Below are 18,856 nucleotides of genomic sequence, written 5' to 3'. Positions count from 1 at the left end.
ATTATTGTGCTCTATATTAACTTTGTTTACAATTTTTTTATAACCCTTTACCTGAACACGAAAACTTCAACATTACCACGTCTTCAGGCACAGCATTTTATTGAACGCAGTATTAATGAATATAGCACCAAAATGAGCAGAGATACTCGCAAATGGCTGAGGGAGTCAAGCATACGCGTTGATTCGTCATCTCTACGGTCTCCTACGACTGAACTCACAGCTCCAGATCCAGACAATGGTGATGGGTTCCATTCAAGCTCATCGCGATTCTTCAAACGGCGCCAATCGAAAGTTGATGGGTTAGATCCAGAGGAAGAATATTTAAGAGAGCATATGGCTACTGCCAGCTCAATATATCATCGATCATTTGCAGGCGCATATCCAAAGTCTCTACTATGGCGCGTTTTGAACAATGGTCACGTTCTTACAATTACCCCAATTGATCTCGTGGCTTCAGAAGAGGTTTTGGTTTCATCTACAGATCTACATAGAATAGTCATCAAACTCCCACACCCAATTAAACCCGCTTGTGTGACATTCTCAGAAGCCTACGACGGAGACTCAATCACAGTTGACGTGTTTACAGAGTCGCTCACTCTATACTCATTCGTTTTCAACAGCAGGTCATTTACTGGCGAATGGCTTAGAAGACCATTAACAGAATGGTGTCATGTGCAGGAGTCTGCTCATTTTAATTTGAGACCACCGCATCATATGGTATCACTCCGTGACGGATCGTTGATCTTTGCGTTACAAGATGGAGGACTGATGAAGGTTGACCGGTCTCACCCATTAGCTGATGGTATGGTATGGTATTAAGAGAGTATTTGCGTTGCTAATTGTACTAGATTATAATGAGCGTATATTCAGCGATGGAAGCTATCTTGCGTCACTGAGAGGAATGTTTTTGTGGGGCTCAAACGATAAGGTGCAGGGACATCCAAATATTTCCACCAGTATGGTCGTATCTATGATTGCAGACTATTCATCGTCAATTTTGTTAACCGCTTCGATCAATAACACGCTAAAGCTCTGGTCATTAGAGACTTTGACGGTACTTAGCGTTTACGATATAGTTAACGATGAACAAAGGGCGCAACAACCCACAAATACAAAACAGATTCTCAGCATAGAACAAACCACTCTCATGTCATTAGTGCAAGTAAACGACAACGTTGGATATCTGGTGACATACTGCCCACTTGGTGAAGGCCAGTTTAAGCTATGGAGACTTGATATCCGCAGTGAAGGTCCATTAAAGGCGACTTTGTCAGATATTTTAAAACAGACAATTGGCCCTAGTATTCCTGAGGATAATGCAATATGGATGGTATCAGATTTTGTCTTGGAGTATTCGGCTCGCAGTGAAAGTCTTACTCTTTGGGTTATGCTCAAGAGTAACAAGAGCTCAAAAGTACGGGCGCTGTTTGGCATTCCTACATCAAGCCACAGAAGCAAGGATTATGCTTGGACTTCGCTTGGTTCAAGCCTGATTGACTCGTGGAAACTATTTGAAGAAGAAGTTCACGAACCTGCAGAAAACATGTCAGACATTTGTAGCAGGCACTTGTTTCAGCCTGGCGCGTTTTCTCCTGCCATATTAGAGACTGTGCTACCTGTATACGCTAAGCATTATGCACACATAATTGAGACTACAGGAAGTATGGATCTTGTATATGACCGTTCAATTCCGCTCCGCGAACGGATAAACAAGACTGTCAATGACGCTGTCACTGTTCCAGTCGATGATCTGAACGACGAGCAGAGATATGAGGCATATAGAGCGGACTTGCAACAACAGTGGGCAAGATTTGAGCGATTATGTCTCGAGCTTTCCAAGCAAGGCAATGAGGCATTATCGTTGGTTTTAGATCCCGCGACGAGCGGTTTAACTTTAGTGAAAGGTACGAGCGTGTCGTTTCTTAGGGACTGTATTGGCTTTGAGTATGCTGGGATAAAGGGTGACAACCAAAGATTGGCAGATCCAGTCCTGATGTTACTTCAGACAGCACATGCATTTAAACAATTATTACCACGTCCTGCTCTGTCAGAGTTTCTAGGAGCCATAACTGAATGTGCACTGAGTCCAGCAAATTTTTCAATTGGCGATACGATGGAAGCTCTCTATATGGAGAACTTCTATGATCAGGTTTCACAGCCGGCGGTAGACATGCTTAATAGTCGGTTGTCTGATATACCTGATCTTGATGGTGCGCTTGAAGCATGTTTCACTGAGCTTCTATTTGTCACCGAAACTTCAAAATTTGGTCGACCGCCGTTGAAGACTCGTTGGCATTTGACTCAAACTGGTATTGAGTTGCTTGGTAATTCAGTGTACGACTCGGCCAAAGCTACTTACGAATATGTGTTTGAGATACTACTGCTGCTAGTTGTGTTTGGCATGGATGTTGATGTTTCTATTGTTTGTGACCACCACTCTTATTTCAATAAGTTTTTGAAAGCGTTTGGGAACGTCGCATACTTGAAATTTATAGCAAGCACGGTATTGATACCACCAGGTGAGCGCCAGCCTACCAGTGATAGCGATTTATCCGACGAGGTTAACAAACTCGTTTTATCTCAGAAGCACAATAGCTTTCTTCCAGGAGGAACAATTACGCAGTTTCTGTATTCTCGTTTTGAAATTCAGCTAGGATGTGCATGCGCGTCAGAAGCGATTACTGGTCCTCAAGGGATTGGCAAGGCTGTTGAGTATACAATGTCGTATGAAAGTATCTCAAGTGGTTCACTTGCTTGTGCAGGTGCCATTGGTGCAATTTTGAGAGCTGGACATGTGGAAGAAAGCAGACTCGCTTTACCATACTTGCCCCTGGATGGGCTCGGTAGTTATGTTCGTGGAAGAGTGCTACTCGAAGCTGGAGAGGCAGATGAAGCATCTTCATGTTTTATGAGTAGTATATCAGAAATGTCTGATAATAATGTATCGGAGCTCAAAGCAATTTCGCTGCATGACTTTTTTGCAACAGATAAGTCGCAGTCGATGGCTTTGATTGGTGCGGGTGTTGCACAGTTTTGCAGTCATGTTGGCGGAGTATTCGATGAAAGGCAAGTATATAACTATGCAACCCTGTTTTACGAATTGGCGCTTGACGTGTGGGGCGGGAACGATGTAAGTTTACAGAATGCAATGGGGTAGATTTGTGCTGATGATTATAGGCCGGTAAGGATCTGCTTTATAAGAGCGTCTTTTTGTCAGCCTTACAAGGCGCACTGTATGATGAGGCTTACATGGCCATGACGCATTTGCACGACGTCAAAAAGTCAGTTTATTATTTGGCTTACTTATGCATTAGTTGACGCTGTGTTTTAGACGAGCCGAGCTCTTATCTGAGTTTGTTACGATCCTATGTCAGAGCGGTCAATCTAAGAGGCTATGTAGCTATTCTTTTCTTGAATTGCATTCTGAAATTGAGTCTATTCTGGAAAAGAAAGCTAGAGACAGCGTTGATTTACACGGTCCAGGTTTAGTAAACTATTACAAGATTTTGTACGCATGGCGAATCGAGCATGGCAACTGTCGTGATGGTAAGTGAGTGGTTTTGTTTGATTGACTTTATTGACAAATCGCTTCAGCTGCGGCCATAATTTACGAATACGTGCAACGGTTGAGATCTGGATTTAACGGCCAAGACTGGACTGAGTTCAATGCGTATGATTTGGACGTGACTCAAGGATATCTTGTGCTTCTGAACACACTGTCCTGCATGAATGACAACACTGAAGCCTGGTTTTTGGCTCGACGGGTGGATGTTGCTGACTCGGCATCCAAGAAGGTGAAACACGAGGCTGAGCGTGGTATTGGTATGTCGTTTTTGTATTGAGTTTTTTGGTAGAATGCTGACAGTTTAGGTCGCTCGCAGCGTGTGTTGGTCCGATTAAGTGATGTGGAACGAGAATATACAAACGAGCTGGAACGAATGGCGACTATACTTGGCAGCAAACTTTGACCTAATGATTGTAATGTAAATATATAAATATGGTATTTTATAACAAAATAAAAGTCATGTGGCATATTTTTTCCAATAAACTCCAAACGTACGATAAAATCTAAACGCCCTTTCCAAATCAGCCGATGTTCCAACTTAAAAAACTTTTATGTTTGTGACAAAATTTTAAATGGCCAGAATTTTCCAAAAATGCACTCTATACATGTATCCATGTTCTCCATCAATCTGGGGTCACGGCAGAGACAGACTCATTAGCAGACGGGCCATGTGTATACAAGTAGTATCTTCCGTCATCGCCATCTTCGTCGTCCGTGTGCTCGGGCTCTTTGGAAGATGAGTGGCGCGACGAGTTTTGCGGATGATTTGACGATGACGCAACCGGTTCCCTGAAAATTTCGTTGCCGTCTCTGTCGTATATCCGACCCGACATGCTGTGGATCGACACTCGTTCAGGATCCTGCCATCGCTCAAGTTTGCGCCCGCTGATTTTGACGAACCCGGGATTGTCTGTCGGCGAACCGGTGGACATGGTACTCCGTCTCGATCTGGTGAAAAATGTGCCCAAGAAATGGGGGGTCAGAGCCGACGGCGTGACCGGTTCTGACGGGGTATATGTCTGTCGCATGTCCTGCTGGGGTAAGTCGTGCTGTAGTATGAGTGCTGCAGGCGGCTGCTGGCGTGTATCTGAAATCGGGCGAGGCGGAGATGCAAACCTGCTGTTTGCGCCGCCATAGCGACGCCTGATGCGGAGGAAAATGAAAAGCATAGTAGAGATAACGAGCAGGCCGCCTACTGTGCCTACTACTGCTGCAATGATTGTTGTTGTGTTTGACTTGCCTCCAGTGGTTGTAGCTGGAGCAGCTGACGCTGTGGAAGCGTGAACAGAAGAGGATGTGGTTGACGACGATAGATCCGATGTCGAGGAATACGAGATTGACGAATACTGTGTCGAAGAAGACAAGAACGGTGTGATTGACGAAGATGCTGTCGATGTAGTATGTGATGGTGTATGTAATGAAACTGAAAATGTTGACCGTGTGGATGATGCAGACGTTCTAGTAGCAGTCGAAACAGAAGACGTCCGTTGCAAACTTGAGCTTGGACTTGTGATGCGCCGCGAAGATGAGATCGAAGGGGCAGATGTCGGCAATGAAGTCGTAGACAGCGCGGTACTGCTCCGTCTCAGAGATGAGGTGTGCCCGATTGGCGAAATCACTGACGTCCTTGCTTCACTCGAGACAGAGTTCGGAGCCGTTTGAGAAATCGGCCTCGTGGAAGCCACGCGAGCAGATTGTGTGATTAATAACGAAGCAGTGTGATTTTCTGACTCGCGCCTTAAGCTTGTCATTTGTGTTCTCGACGATGACTGTGCTAATAAAGTCCGTGAAGACGCAGTTCGTCTGTTGGACGACAATGAAGAAATCAAGGACATTGCCGATATTATTCTAATTTCTATAAACTGCAACAATTGATAGTTATTAACCTATTCATCTAATCATAGCAAATGAAAAACCAGAAAATATAAAACGAGTGTTTAATATAATCCAAATCCCGGTCAATTTAGTCACTTACGATGTATATATTAAGGGCGAGGGATGAACTTGAAAGTCATTGCGGACCCTGAACTGAAACCCAAAAAGAGGCCATGATCGACTAAATTTGGCATCGGAGTTTAAGGGTTAGGGTAGCTCCACAAATCCCGCCGCAGTTATATTTAACTTCTTCCGACCCGGTGCAGATAGTGGACACACCCAAAAATAGACAATTTCGATATTTACAGAAATATATTCAATTTCTATCGAGAATCCTGTTTTTCTAAGTTCTGGCGACATGCCTATGCTATTGTCAGACACTACATCTCGCTATAAGAAAAACTTGAACCGTACCTGTCGTAAAATGCTGATTTGAGTATTTGCACGGGAAAATACTTCTTCATATTGTGATATGCTTTCCGAAATAACTTGCTGCTTGGTACGCCGACCTTCGCAGACGTCCTTCATCTTCTCTTCTAGTTGTCTTCGTAGAAATGGTTTTGTCAAGCTCATTTCTAGCCCAATCTGGTCATAACCTTCAACGAGCGCAACTCCAAGAGTGCTTGGTATAAGTTCTTTCATACCGTCTCCTTCGCGACCTTCACGACCCGCAGTGGTGCCTGCACGACCTCCTCGCCCGTTACCTCGTCCACTACGACTTCCATGACCGCCTCGACCCCGACCTCGTCCTCTTGTCGATTGTGCTGCACCTCGATGAGGTGGGTCAATATCGACTGGTTTTGTAAATCTTGCTGCTGTACCCTTAGGCACTCTCACGGCATATTGACGCGTTAAAATGGTCTCAATGTGTTCTGCCATAGTTGCGTCAGTGCCAATACCGTTTGCGTCCATCAATGTGATCAAATCTGACTCCGACAGATACGCTGGTGCAGTCGTTGACCCCTGTTCAATGGTTGCACGAGTCAAAGTAACCAGCTCACCTTGCACAAACCCTGGTAGAGTCTGACTGCTCTGCCATTTGTCATATGTGTACACATCTAGGTAATTGCGTTCTATGACGTGCAATCCCGACGTGGAAAACCGTTCTCCAGACCAGTCCAGCACTACTTCTGTGCTGTCACCTTTGGCGTCTTTTGAGCAGCAAGCTAAAAAGTGTCGCGTGATAAGTGTATAGACTCTGTGGTGATCGTGGTCTACCGCGGGCGGCAAAACATGTGACACAGGATGAATAGGTGGATGCGCATGATCATCGTTATGACCTTTCCTAGGTGTCTCATAACCTCCGTTAATTAGTCCTTGAGCAAACCCGCCCCAACTAGTATCTTCAGTTTGCTTAGCAACCAACGCAAGAAGATCCATCCCGTTGTCAAATCGATCCGTTTCCGTTCTGGGATAGGAAATATAGCCTTTGGTATATAGAGATTCTGCAATGTCCATTACTTTTTTAGCGCTCATACCTAGAAAAAGAGATCCTCGACGTTGAAGCTCAACAGTCGTTAAGGGCAACGGACGCCATTTACTCGTCGGTTTCTTGACAACGCTGACTATCCGTCCTTCTGAGCCACTGTTCTCCATGGCGCGTTCAAACAGTAATGTTACTGCCATTTGATCGAACAAATGGCCTCGCTTCCAGTTGAAGTTCACATTGCTTTTGTCCTTGTTTACCACTAGCTTAATATACCAAAACTGCTCAGGCCGAAAGTCTTGTACCCGTTTGAATCGGTCTACTATAAATCCAAGAGTAGGAAACTGACATGATCCTAGTCGTTAGATTATAGTCGACTAACATAGAATCACGTCGTACCGTAAGATATCAAAGCGTCATTTAACTGTCTTGCAGTATCCTTCAGGCTTAACGTCTGAAAACGCGTGAATGCTGCTCCAAGTCGTAAATCAATTTCGATTCGTGCGTCAACAGCATCAGAAAGTCGTTTGTCAATCTCGTTGAGACTCTGCGCTGCTTTCTTAACATGACTAGCACGAATTAGTACAGCCTAAGTATACAGGATCGCAACCGTACTCTTGTTCAAGATTGTTAAATCTGGCTCGTTTGACAACGATGCGTGAGTTGCCTTCTTTAGCAATCTTGACAACTTCCATGCCAATATGTTCGCCTTCACGGTCACAGTCCGTCCAGATCATGAGTCCTTGTGCTCGCCTCGCTTCGTTTTTAATATTTTTTGCCACGTTTTTCTTATCATCGGCAATCGCGACCTGAACTCCGAGATGGAATAGTTGAGCTGGTGCACAAGAGTTCCATTGCCTGTACCGAGGATCGAAATCTGCAGCTGTGATGTGCCCTATGACCGAGGTCATTGTAACTTCTGAGTCTCCCCATGGCTGTGGAAACCTATAAACAAAATCGTAATTTTTAATGTATGGATTATCAGAATTGCGCTATATGTTGATGTCAGTATGTATACATTAAGCAATGTTTTTTTTACCACTAACCGTAGATACTTGACCACCACTTAAGATCTGAGCAACTGATTTCGCAATAGAAGGTTTTTCTGCTACGCATAATACGCGCATGTTTGCCTGTGTTGCAAATCCGGCACACGCTGGGCCATACTCGTGTTCTGTTTGTTTACACTTGACTCGAACGTGTTTTGTACCAGCTCACAATAATGTGAGTTATTTGTGATTCGTGACACGCTCCATCCCCCGCTCACTCACATCACAAAAAAATCCAACACAAAACCCTTAAAACAGCTAAGCAGACAGCTTTCCTTTGCTCTGTCAAAGACTCGTTACTTCGATCTCTCACTCTTTCTGACTTATTCAATCCCCAAATCCTGAATTGAATTTTCCGAGCTTTTTCTTTTTCTTCTTCTCGTTCTCCAATTCTTCCTCATTTTTTTTTCTCTCACGACTCCTTTAATCCACCCGGATCAATCTCTTCTCTTCAACTTCACCATGACTGATACTGAAACTCCTGTCCAATACAATAACAACTTTGAAAGTGCAAATGACGCATCTGATGTCTACACAACTGAGGAATCTTATGCTGCTGCTTCATTGACTCTTCGTGCCCTCGTTACATCAAAAGAAGCTGGTGTAATCATTGGAAAAGGAGGCAAGAATGTTGCTGATTTACGTGAAGCCACCGATGTCAAGGCTGGCGTTAGCAAGCCTGTCCCTGGTGTTCATAATCGTGTGTTGAGTGTTATGGGCAGTCTTGATGGAGTCTCAAGGGTATGTTTCTACTAATGATCTGTTGATTTTGTTTTGAATCGCTGATAATAACGGTTTCAGGCTTACGGTATGGTTTCTCAAGCTCTCATCGATTCTCCTCCGCCTGCTTCTGTCACCTCCACCATTGCACCAGGACATACTTGTATGATTAATTACAATTTGGTTTGTTTGATTGCTAACTGTTTCTGTAGCCGTCCGACTTCTGATCTCACATAATCACATGGGTACTATCATTGGCCGGCAAGGATTAAAAATCAAAGCCATTCAAGACGAATGCGGTGTCAGAATGATCGCGTCAAAAGACATGCTGCCAAATTCTACTGAGCGCATTGTTGAGGTTCAGGGTTCGGCAGAAGGAGTTCGTCTCGCCGTTTGGGAAATCGGTAAATGTCTTGTTGAGGACGCTCAGCGATCGGTTGGAACTGTTCTTTACAATCCCCAAGCAAAGGAAGCCGAGTCGCATTCATATACTCCGCGAGTCCGAACCGGCAATCCTAGCGATTTCGAGTCATCTGAGAGTGCCGGAGGTTCAAGTGGCTCGCAGCTGACACAGAGCATTGCGATCCCGGCTGATATGGTCGGTTGCATCATTGGCCGGGGAGGTACCAAAATTCAAGATATCAGAAAGTTAAGTGGAGCTCGAATTTCAATTGCGAAGCAGCCATATGATGAGTCCGGTGAACGTATGTTTACTATCCGAGGAACGGTAGACGAAAACGAGCGTGCCTTGTTTTTATTATACGAACAACTTGAGCTCGAGAAATTGCGACGACAATCCGAGCAAGAGCAGGACGGGGCGTAAGTGTATACATAATCAGTCAAGCGTGATCAGGGCTAACAATCAAGCAGTGAGGAATAATTGTCTATTCATTATTGCACATCATCAACATCAAAAGTTCACAGCTGTTTATCATCCCCAAAAGGGGTTGCCATACTAAACATTCAACAAAATTTAATTCACCACTCTCTCACAAAACGATATTTAACCCAAAAAATGCCGTTGCAAACATACGGTAACGAAATACCACAAATAGAATACAATTGACGTCGGTCACGTTCATGATACACTACTTTTGTGTATCCTATTTGCCACTCGTATTATGCGTATACCGGGGTAATAAGATCTCTGTACATTTAGTACCTCTAACAAAATCTGATCAATCACTGTATTGAATAAAATCATTCGTAGACTTTTCAATCCATGATCTGTCAGTGATGTATGTTCCGAATTTTAGGTCTCTCAAGCTCATGCGGCTCGCGAACAAAAGTTTGAAATGGGAATGGCAAGTAAAGATCGACTATTGTTATTGCAGCCAATGGCTATATTAGTTAGCGTCTATAGCAGGATATATTGCTGTTAATCAATGTGTGTATGTGTGACCGAAGTCACTTCAAACGTGACTTTTGGCGCAGCTGTCCGAATAAGATGTCGAAATCAAGTATGGCCATATGCTGGGTACTATATAAGGACTGCTAACGTCTGACCAGCCACTGTTTAAATGCTTACGACCATACGACACATTGTGCTCGCAGTTCAGATTCTCTTCTTTGTCGTCTGATGCAGCTTTACCACAGAAAACAAAACCCAGCTCTTCAGGTCACCAGCGGCGAATGGTGAAATGGACGGCCCAGGCAATGGAGAAAGGCCCCGAAGTTGAGCATTTGCTGTCAATGACGCTCGACATGATTGATGGAGATCAGACTGAGGCTGACAGGATGCTAAAGACCAATATCAAGCCTGAAAAAGTCGGCGGGTTTGTGGAATCCCGCGCGATGCTCGAACGGTCGCACAAGTTACCAGAGTCTGGACAGCGGAGCAGGCGACTCAAATTCAAAACTTTTGATATGATCAAGAATGGAGTTTTAGGACGTAAGCGAATACCGAGAGTTAAATGTGCAGTCGAGAACTAAACTGTGATATAGAAATACAAGAGCTGGAGGAACTGCAAAAGTCAAGCAAAGACTATGTTATATGGTCGGCTCCAGCAGGAGTTTTGAATAGCAAATTAAGTCACAAGAAGAAGACTCTAAATGTCAAGCATATGTCTAAAAAGAAGGGAGGAACAGAGATCATAAGAGCACATGATCCGGGCGACTCTTCATCACCGCAAGATCCAGACAGACATGCCCGACCACCAACATCTTCTGTGAGAAGTGGTGCAGCCAAATACACAAGACTGAAAAGCAAAAACAAGCTTCCGGTTACTATGCAGATACAGAAAAGATCACTCTCGCTCGCGTCGACCTCGACTTTTGCGAAAAAGCACACACAGTCAGTCGATGTTGAACAAGAGGCAAACTACAATCCGGTCACAACGCTAACGGCAAAACAGAAAACTATTGTAGAACGTGAAGAAACAATTGCATTTCGCAAGTCTTATTCTCGAGTGCCGTCTGCCGATTTACGTCTTGCTAGAGAAGCACAGTCGGCTAGTATACGAATATCACTGCCAGATAAAGTGATGGCGAAGCTCTTGGAAGACTGTAACAGACGGTTATTTGAGCTGCAGTCGAGTTCTACTGCAAAGGTGTCGCTGGGAGACGTGCCCCTCGGTCAGCTAGAACCCGTACTTTATATATACGGCAGAAGCACTCCAGTGGCCTACGTATGTACCCCGACTTTAATTTTAATATCTTTTCTCACGATTGATAGGCTGTTTACAATCTGACGGAGTTTATAAGGGATGAGCTACTTGATGAGTCAGAAACAGCTATCAGTAAGTTTGTTTACGCAAGGCATTTGGATTTTGGACTAACTTCACGTTTAGCTTTGGACTTGAAATTGGCATACGAAGTAGTCGGCATGCTAAACGAGCGGGGCATTGACGAGATCGCAGGCATAAAGCTACTCGTTTCACAAAACTTGTATCCTCATAGTCATTTCAAGTCTGTAACAATGACAGGTCAAGATCCAGAATCCTTCTTGAGATCAACAGAAGCGTTGATCAGGATGTGTGTCGAACTCAGAACGCGCACCTCGGAAGCCCAGAAATCGAAACGGCAACCACGAATAAAAAGTGTCAAACTCGGTGAAACAGATCCGGCTCAACTTTCGCCGAGAATCTCAGAGACGATAACGCTGGTTCGGCCAAAGACCAAAGCAATATTTGACAGACTTGGGAAGTTTGCTTTATCGGTTTACAAAGAGTCTGGCGTCGTGATTGAGGTCCAGTCAACTGGTCTTCAAACACGGTGCGCACTTACGGGGACTAAGGAGCAAATTGCTTTGGCCAAAACGCTGCTCAAGCAGCGCGTTCAATTAATATGGGCTATTGAGGCTTCACGTAGCATATTACCCAGTTCAGTTGCGCTCACTGCTCGTAGTACTAAAGTTGAGCAAAGTTGATGAATTTAGAAGATTGATTTTATAGTAGATATATTACTGTGAAAACAAAGCACAAATTACATGCATTCAAATAGACATAACCTTACACAACAGCACAAATTTTTAACCCAAGAAAATCTATTCGGCGGCGACCTCGATAGGCGCAACAGTCTCAACAGGGACTTCATCCGCAGCCTTGGGCTTCTCAATGTAGCTAATGTGTGCTGGCTCAAGGACTGAAGGAGCATCGTCCTTGGGCTCGAGGATGGTGACTGCGTCAGGAAGAGACTTGGCAGGTCCAAGTTTACCTTCGGGATCGGAGCCCAACATGATCTTGACCTTGACACCAAGAACACCTTGGCGGAGAAGAACGTGACGGGTAGCAGTATCGATGAACTCACGGGCAGGCTGACCGGAGTGGATCATGAAACCGTCTGTGAACTTCATGGACTTGGCACGGGCGGCACGCAGCTTTCCGGAAACAACAACCTCAGCACCCTTAGCACCGGACTCCATAATGTATCGCATAACACCATAGCATGCCCGTCGGACGGTAAGACCGTTCAAAAGCTTGTACTTCAGCGACTCAGCCTGAGCAATGGCGCACAGTCCACGCTGCTGGACCTTCTCGGCATAGATGACAACACCACCTTCGGGGATCTTAAATCTCTTCTGGATGAGCGAGGTAAGCTCACGAATTCTGCGGCCCTGGGGTCCAAGAACTTCCTGGGTGTGGGTGGCACGAATGACTATTTCCGACATCAATACTCTCACTCTTAAACGCATTTTACTCAACAGAACTCACCGATCTCAGTCTTGGTAGGAGCACGACGGACTTCAACACCGGCGTATCCCTCCTCGGCAAGCTCACGAGTAAAGAACTCGTTCAATTCGGCGAAAAAAACACCATCGGCAACCAACTTTCTCTTGCTTGAAATCAAAGACATTTCCGGTAAATTAAATCGAGACCAAATAAATAAAGGTAAATAACAATAAGATCCTCCAAGTCAATGTTAGCAATGTTATATACCAATATAAATCGAAGTTAATGTGTGAGATACAGATGATCGCGATTGTAGCCAACTTCAATGTGCTTAGCTCGAAACCCAATCAATCCAAACAACCGTATCACACGCATATATTCTTATTTCGTAACACTAAGAACTTACAATGAAGAATGCTGACTTATTGTCCGTTGATACCACTGGGTTGATGATGAGAGTGTCGATAGCAGCGAGAACAAGAACAAAATCGTGTTGAGCACTCAGATCGTGTAGTGGATTAGGGTTGACACACGCGGAGCTACAGTGCTGCCGTTGTGGAAAGTGAGCGAGTTCAAATAATAATGACAGTCACGCACCACTCACACATATTAGGTTATAGCCCTAACCTAGAAATGGAAGTTTGTTTAAAGTTATCGGTTAATAAGGAACCAAAACGGAAAAATCTCTTGACGTTTATGTCTCAGCCAACACATGTGCTCGGTCAAAATAACGAGAGACAGGGGTTGAGAATTAAATCGGTGTGGCATCAAATGAAACATAAAAGTAAAGAGAACTGTATTGAAACAACTAAATGAATGTTTTGTGAGATAGTGCTAAACACAGTAAAGTCATTCGGAAACAAGACGCGTCTTCATTGCATAATTATGTAGGCTACAATTTACAACAGCGACCTATTATTAGGGGAATAAATAAACACTACTGGAAGAATCTTCATAGAGTCATAACTACGCAAAAACAATTCTATAAGATCATATATTGAAAGTAAAACACCGTGCCAAAATTAAAAGTACATTTCATTTTCACAGCACACCACTCATAACACTAGGTACAAAATGGAGTTCCTTTACAAGACAAAGGCGAAAATACCAGCAACGGCGGCAGCAACTGCATAGGTAGGTCCACTGATGGCGTTAGCGGCACCAGTGAAGGTAGCAATGGAAGCAGTGGAGGTCTTGTTAGGGTAGACGGTAGCCCACGAGGAGGTGTTGAGGTAAACGGCAGAACTGTGAATGTTAGAATAAATGTTCTCAGAAACTAGAGTATCAAAACGTACGAAGTAACAACGGGAGGCTTGTAGACAGAAGTCTTCGAGGGGTGGCACTGAGTGATCTCAGGAGCACACGAGATGATGGTCTCAAGGGTAGTGACGGTGACTTCAGCACGCTTCTCGACGGCGGCAGCAACGAGGGAGGCAAGGGCCAAGACGAAGATGGCAGAGATGACAGAGAAAAACTTCATTTTGTATATAGTAGTGATTATTTAAAGATTGTCAAAAAAGAGTGACTTGGGTGAGAGCAGACAATTGAATGAGTGAGTGGATGAAGAGAAGGTCAGGTAGGATGGGGTGAAGGGAGGCCTTTTGTACTTTTTTCGGCTGCGTATGCAGTACAGGAGAATGGACAGACAGAACGAACCTAGCTAGGACTGGCTGGGATCGGACGAAATTAGGAATCTGCCGTGTGGAATGGAAAGCGCGTGCAGGCGGGTCTTGTCCAAAAAGGGGATCTGACCCTGCGGCGCTGTACTTGATTGGGCACACGCGTCGCCTCCAAGCCACATTCTATGACGAATGCGTATTTTTAGTTGAAAAAATATATAATTTGGTTTTTTTTTATATATAATACAATCTGTGCATTAATTTATAGTGTATTGATACTACAGATAGTATTAGAAACGCGTACTTTTGCTTTGTTTTTTTTGTTTTGGTGTACCAACCCTTAAAATCTTGTATTTCTAAGGAATGCTGGTCAGTGCACTCACAGTAAAGTGATGATGGCCGTCAAAGAAGCTATTGATTGCGACGCAAAGGTTGATTAGACTTTGATGTAAAACCTACATCAAGAATGCTTTCGGAAATTTTTATAGAGAACTGTGTTGGAAACATGCCGTTGTTGTTTATAGTAAAATGTACCGTTTTCAACGCGACTTTTGACGTTTTTGTTTCAAGCTTTTGTATGAAATTAAGCAGTTAAGATCAAGTTTTGACATCTTAATCATATGCTGAACACAAATAAGCATTCGACAATTCATAGGATGATATTGTTATTCAACGCATTTATACGGACAAATAATGGACAATAAATTTAAAGTTTTTGAAAAAGCTTATGAGATGAGGTGGCTCGTGCACGCAACACAGCCATATGTAAAATTAATGTGGCTAAACAATAGCCTGTTTGTTAAGAGAACGCGAACTTGACGCGTCTGTAGAATGACCAGCCCCGGCGTGTAGGAAATGCGCGCGTGGAATGGCACTTTGCTAACTTATTTCACATTTTTCAACGCATACCTTTGTACTATTCATAAATTTGCACGAATAGCGCGAACTTACTTAACAATCAAGTTTCCTGTAGCGTACTAACGGACTTAACTGATAGCAGAGTATCGACATCGAAAAAGCTGACCACCGGATAACTAGATCCAGTGTGGATGCCCTATAAAATACCTTGAATTGGCTAATGCACCATACCTAGACTGATTTACTAATCGCTATACTTAGACTAATTTACAAATCGTCTGTATATTCTAGCAATGGTCAAACAAGAGTAAAGCCATCATCAATTGTCCGTCGTATCCATTGGAATGACGAATGTAATTTGTTAGGACATTGTCAAAATTACTGGATTAAATGCTAATACTATTGCGCATATACACAGGAGGTGAACTCTAACTGCAATTTACTTTTTTTTGATGCGGCAAACTTTGACGTAAGAATTTCATTTCAACTCATACACCCAAAATTATTACAGCAAAGTAATGCCTATCCAGCAACCTTCCAATCAGATCAAGCTGACAAACGTCTCGCTTGTGCGTATGCGCAAAGGTGAGTTACTATCTCGCTCACTTTATTATTTGCAAAAGGGGCTGGCTAACAAATTATAGGCAAGCGGCGCTTTGAACTTGCATGCTATCAAAATAAAGTCCAAGACTGGCGGTCCGGAGTGTATGAGTTTTGACTAATTAGGCTTCCCTAAAATCTGACTGTAATTCTAGTGAGACAGATTTAGATGAAGTTCTACAAATTCCTTCGGTGTTCTTAAACGTCTCTAAAGGCCAGGTCGCTCCGAATGAAGACCTGAAATCTAGCTTCGGGACGACTGATACCGACAAGATCATTCTTGAGATTTTAAAAAAAGGCGAACTTCAAGTCGGCGAGAAAGAGCGGCAGGCAAAGGCACAGCAGACGCATGCGACCGTGCTCGATCTCGTGGCGTCCAAGTGCGTGAATCCTACCACTAAGCGGCCGTATCCGACCACTATAATAGACAAGGCCATAGCTGAGCTGGGGATCAACATCATTGCGACCAAGAGTGCAAAGGCGCAGTCGCTTGATGTCATCAAGAAGCTGATTGAAAAGCAAATTATCCCAATAGCAAGGGCCCGGATGCGCATCAGGGTATCTGGAAATGCAAAAGAAGCAAAGAAGTACAGAGACACAGTGGTTGCATTGATTGAGAAGATTGAAGAAGAAGATTGGTCTACTGAGTGGGAATGTATTGGGTTCATCGAGCCCGGAAAGTTTCGAGAGATTGGTGATTTACTACGGAACGAAAGCAAAGGTCGCGGAGCGATCGAAGTGCTCGAAATGGCCGTCATCCAGGAAGGAGAAGAGGCGTTTTAATGTGTAAATCAACCTTTATTTTACAACTCCATGCCGTTAACTATGCGATTAATCCATTCCTGTGGCTGCAAGTGCGAGGCTCGTGACGTCAATGGCTGAGTGAACTCGTAAAAGTTATGCAACCTACTATCCTCCATGCTGCCCAAATCGCCCATTGAAAACTCGTCCACTTTCTCACTATCCCCTAATTGGTCTTTCAGCCCTTCCATTACGTCGTTGAGATATGCCAACACGTCACCATCAATCGAATTCACGGAAACGTCTCCAACTGACTCTCTGACCATTCTGTACCGCCAATTCAGCTCGTTCGTCAGCCTTCGTTGCGTCTTGTCCTTTGTGAGGTCATTCAAGACTGCGAGCACTCCATATTTCTTTGGAATCAGGTAAAGCTTTAATGGGTAACCAACAGTCTTGTCCGAATGGTTGTAACACAACAGTCGGCAAACATCAAATACCACTCTGCGAAAATGAAGATCAAGCGATTCAAACTCGTCTTTGGACAGTACCCGAAAACCGTAAACGGATCCATTTATGGCGGTTCCCACTATAGTTTTTTCAAACTTAACGTCACGAACATCTGCGCCGGCAGCACTGTCTTCAATATCAGGATGATGCCGTACCGGAACAAACCGCCCTAAACGCAGGCGCGAAACTGTTGACGGCATCGTCTGCCTGAATTTCAGGCTCATGTTCAACCGATGTCGTTGCTCTTTAAACGTTAGCAAGATTTTTTTTGCCCTTCAAACAAGTAACTGACCTTCATGTCTATGTAGCCCAATCACCGTATTGTCTTTATCGCACCCGATCACAAAATTACGACCATACGACAAATGATGCATCATGCTCCTCGCAACTGGATCGCTAAAGCAATTGTCAGCACGATGTCTCCATATCGATCTAACGACATACCCTTCAAAGTAAATCAAATGCGAATCCTGATACGTGACTGCGACAACAGAGTGATTCCGAGTTGAAACGTAAATCACATCATTGTCCACCGTTAGATTTACAACCGGGCTTCTGAGAGTCAGCTCGGAATAAGTTGTATTAAATTTGAGCAATTCGGCATCTAAAGTTCTCAAGCAGACTTTACTTCCCGAACCGTACACGAGTGAACTAAATAACCCATGTCAGTTTCTAAACGAACTTACCCGTAAAACACAACTTACTGTTCCTGGTACTGTGCCAACGCCAACACGCGTTCAGTAGTGGTCCAGCTGAACTGTTTCTGGACTTCAATGTCAACCACTCCGGACATAAACACCTCAATATTTTTCGCAACTATAGATGCAGGCGTCGTCGTCGACGACGGCGACCGCGATATCGGTGATGTTCGCGATGGAGACTGGTACGCTGGTATTTTTTCGCCAGATGAATTTGCTGCCGCATCCTCGACGCGTAAAATCAAGACCCGGCCACGATCTGACTTCGTGCTTGTACCGCATCCTATTGCCAAGTATTTGTACGTCCCGTTTTTTGCTTTGAATGTCCACTCGCAAATACAGTAAAGCTCGTCACTTTCGTTCAACAAATGATCGATCGGCGTACTTCGCAGTATCCGATTCTTGTTCGGATCCACAAATTGCAACCTGGAAGCCGCGTTCGAGCCGATAACCGCCAAGGCCTGTATGTGATCGACGAACAACAACCGTCTCGGTGAGCCGTCAACCGGTATCGAGAACGTGCATTCTGTGGCTTCGGCCTTGACGCTGACAAACGACAGTCTGTCGGAGCGGATGCAAGCTGCTATTGAGGACGAAATGCGGGGACCTGTAATTGGGCAGATCACGGTCAGCGGCTTGTCGACAGAATGATCAAAGATAACCTGGTCTGCACTCAGCCAGTCTTTCGAGTTGGTTCCGTGGAAATCAGCATTAATCCTCAACAAGTTATCTGACAAGCCGTAAATGACATGTGGAATACCAGTCTCGCGTAGTTTCACCGGCATGGTTCCGCATATTGTTCGTCTTAACGCCTGAAAAGAAAAACTGGAACTTGATTGATCCATATATCTAAACTCGCCGTATAATAATAAACCATCACGCACGCCTACAAGAACTTTAGGCTCGACGTGTTCCACCGTTGATATTGATACCGGAACAGCAAACGGCCAATCCGGGATTTCGTGAAATGGGTCAAGTCGTTCGTGCGAACCGTATATTTGCACCGGATGCAACTCCCCAAACTTGTGATCCACAGTAATCTCGCAGCTGATAAGCGATGGTGCATGCGTTCCAATTAAACAATACCGC

The 18,856-nt window shown here is 44.2% G+C and overlaps 9 protein-coding genes across 9 annotated transcripts; 4 read left to right on the top strand and 5 right to left on the bottom strand.

The window, feature by feature from the left end:
* Positions 1 to 19: 19 nt before the first annotated feature.
* On the top strand, positions 20 to 4,048 carry V1512DRAFT_267637 (nucleoporin Nup120/160-domain-containing protein). Its single transcript, XM_066917322.1, has 6 exons — positions 20 to 802; positions 849 to 3,130; positions 3,178 to 3,281; positions 3,332 to 3,546; positions 3,595 to 3,822; positions 3,871 to 4,048. The coding sequence occupies exons 1-6, from the start codon at positions 133 to 135 to the stop codon at positions 3,966 to 3,968; spliced, it is 3,597 nt and encodes a 1,198-aa protein (XP_066769488.1). The 5' UTR covers positions 20 to 132; the 3' UTR covers positions 3,969 to 4,048.
* Positions 4,049 to 4,142: 94 nt separating this feature from the next.
* V1512DRAFT_267636 (uncharacterized protein) lies at positions 4,143 to 4,513 on the bottom strand. The gene has a single exon (XM_066917321.1). The coding sequence runs from the start codon at positions 4,495 to 4,497 to the stop codon at positions 4,189 to 4,191; it is 309 nt and encodes a 102-aa protein (XP_066769487.1). The 5' UTR covers positions 4,498 to 4,513; the 3' UTR covers positions 4,143 to 4,188.
* A 1,250-nt stretch (positions 4,514 to 5,763) lies between these two features.
* V1512DRAFT_249807 (DNA topoisomerase) lies at positions 5,764 to 7,993 on the bottom strand (the record flags this gene model as incomplete). The annotated part of the gene is made up of 5 exons (XM_066914635.1): positions 5,764 to 5,802; positions 5,855 to 7,221; positions 7,266 to 7,435; positions 7,482 to 7,858; positions 7,913 to 7,993. 5 exons carry the CDS (start codon positions 7,991 to 7,993, stop codon positions 5,764 to 5,766), a joined length of 2,034 nt encoding a protein of 677 aa, XP_066769486.1.
* Positions 7,994 to 8,377: 384 nt separating this feature from the next.
* Positions 8,378 to 9,515, top strand: V1512DRAFT_249806 (uncharacterized protein; the record flags this gene model as incomplete). Its single annotated transcript, XM_066914634.1, has 4 exons — positions 8,378 to 8,656; positions 8,717 to 8,798; positions 8,848 to 9,454; positions 9,506 to 9,515. The coding sequence occupies 4 exons, from the start codon at positions 8,378 to 8,380 to the stop codon at positions 9,513 to 9,515; spliced, it is 978 nt and encodes a 325-aa protein (XP_066769485.1).
* Positions 9,516 to 9,879: 364 nt separating this feature from the next.
* On the top strand, positions 9,880 to 12,061 carry V1512DRAFT_87817 (uncharacterized protein). Its single transcript, XM_066918547.1, has 5 exons — positions 9,880 to 10,095; positions 10,145 to 10,526; positions 10,580 to 11,262; positions 11,310 to 11,373; positions 11,425 to 12,061. Exons 1-5 carry the CDS (start codon positions 10,021 to 10,023, stop codon positions 12,000 to 12,002), a joined length of 1,782 nt encoding a protein of 593 aa, XP_066769484.1. The 5' UTR covers positions 9,880 to 10,020; the 3' UTR covers positions 12,003 to 12,061.
* Positions 12,016 to 13,235, bottom strand: V1512DRAFT_243474 (40S ribosomal protein uS3). Its single transcript, XM_066914318.1, has 3 exons — positions 13,151 to 13,235; positions 12,787 to 12,981; positions 12,016 to 12,730 (listed from the first exon to the last, which is right to left on the bottom strand). The coding sequence occupies exons 2-3, from the start codon at positions 12,926 to 12,928 to the stop codon at positions 12,120 to 12,122; spliced, it is 753 nt and encodes a 250-aa protein (XP_066769483.1). The 5' UTR covers positions 12,929 to 12,981; positions 13,151 to 13,235; the 3' UTR covers positions 12,016 to 12,119.
* A 489-nt stretch (positions 13,236 to 13,724) lies between these two features.
* On the bottom strand, positions 13,725 to 14,305 carry V1512DRAFT_267625 (uncharacterized protein). Its single transcript, XM_066917320.1, has 2 exons — positions 14,040 to 14,305; positions 13,725 to 13,989 (listed from the first exon to the last, which is right to left on the bottom strand). The coding sequence occupies exons 1-2, from the start codon at positions 14,222 to 14,224 to the stop codon at positions 13,830 to 13,832; spliced, it is 345 nt and encodes a 114-aa protein (XP_066769482.1). The 5' UTR covers positions 14,225 to 14,305; the 3' UTR covers positions 13,725 to 13,829.
* A 991-nt stretch (positions 14,306 to 15,296) lies between these two features.
* On the top strand, positions 15,297 to 16,660 carry V1512DRAFT_267624 (SBDS protein C-terminal domain-containing protein). Its single transcript, XM_066917319.1, has 3 exons — positions 15,297 to 15,806; positions 15,866 to 15,926; positions 15,977 to 16,660. Exons 1-3 carry the CDS (start codon positions 15,740 to 15,742, stop codon positions 16,602 to 16,604), a joined length of 756 nt encoding a protein of 251 aa, XP_066769481.1. The 5' UTR covers positions 15,297 to 15,739; the 3' UTR covers positions 16,605 to 16,660.
* On the bottom strand, positions 16,625 to 17,862 carry V1512DRAFT_212497 (uncharacterized protein; the record flags this gene model as incomplete). The annotated part of the gene is made up of 4 exons (XM_066913562.1): positions 16,625 to 17,313; positions 17,362 to 17,465; positions 17,514 to 17,720; positions 17,774 to 17,862. The coding sequence occupies 4 exons, from the start codon at positions 17,860 to 17,862 to the stop codon at positions 16,625 to 16,627; spliced, it is 1,089 nt and encodes a 362-aa protein (XP_066769480.1).
* Positions 17,863 to 18,856: the final 994 nt, after the last annotated feature.

The sequence above is a fragment of the Lipomyces arxii genome (assembly GCF_038497795.1).
Source record: "Lipomyces arxii strain Phaff 12-163 unplaced genomic scaffold V1512scaffold_26, whole genome shotgun sequence".
NCBI classification, from domain to species: Eukaryota; Fungi; Ascomycota; class Lipomycetes; order Lipomycetales; family Lipomycetaceae; genus Lipomyces; species Lipomyces arxii.
This window is presented reverse-complemented; position numbering and strand designations above follow the sequence as displayed.

Coding starts and splice junctions, on each gene's coding strand:
- V1512DRAFT_267637 (XM_066917322.1), top strand. CDS start 133: ATGAGCAGAGATACTCGCAAATGGCTGAGGGAGTCAAGCATACGCGTT. Junction 803..848: donor GTCTCACCCATTAGCTGATG/GTATGGTATGGT, acceptor TAATTGTACTAG/ATTATAATGAGCGTATATTC. Junction 3,547..3,594: donor GCATGGCAACTGTCGTGATG/GTAAGTGAGTGG, acceptor AAATCGCTTCAG/CTGCGGCCATAATTTACGAA.
- V1512DRAFT_267636 (XM_066917321.1), bottom strand. CDS start 4,497: ATGTCCACCGGTTCGCCGACAGACAATCCCGGGTTCGTCAAAATCAGC.
- V1512DRAFT_87817 (XM_066918547.1), top strand. CDS start 10,021: ATGTGTGTATGTGTGACCGAAGTCACTTCAAACGTGACTTTTGGCGCA. Junction 10,096..10,144: donor GAATAAGATGTCGAAATCAA/GTATGGCCATAT, acceptor ACGTCTGACCAG/CCACTGTTTAAATGCTTACG. Junction 11,263..11,309: donor GAAGCACTCCAGTGGCCTAC/GTATGTACCCCG, acceptor CACGATTGATAG/GCTGTTTACAATCTGACGGA.
- V1512DRAFT_243474 (XM_066914318.1), bottom strand. CDS start 12,928: ATGTCTTTGATTTCAAGCAAGAGAAAGTTGGTTGCCGATGGTGTTTTT. Junction 12,731..12,786: donor TCCTACCAAGACTGAGATCG/GTGAGTTCTGTT, acceptor TGTCGGAAATAG/TCATTCGTGCCACCCACACC.
- V1512DRAFT_267625 (XM_066917320.1), bottom strand. CDS start 14,224: ATGAAGTTTTTCTCTGTCATCTCTGCCATCTTCGTCTTGGCCCTTGCC. Junction 13,990..14,039: donor AAGCCTCCCGTTGTTACTTC/GTACGTTTTGAT, acceptor TAACATTCACAG/TTCTGCCGTTTACCTCAACA.
- V1512DRAFT_267624 (XM_066917319.1), top strand. CDS start 15,740: ATGCCTATCCAGCAACCTTCCAATCAGATCAAGCTGACAAACGTCTCG. Junction 15,807..15,865: donor GCTTGTGCGTATGCGCAAAG/GTGAGTTACTAT, acceptor AACAAATTATAG/GCAAGCGGCGCTTTGAACTT. Junction 15,927..15,976: donor CAAGACTGGCGGTCCGGAGT/GTATGAGTTTTG, acceptor CTGTAATTCTAG/TGAGACAGATTTAGATGAAG.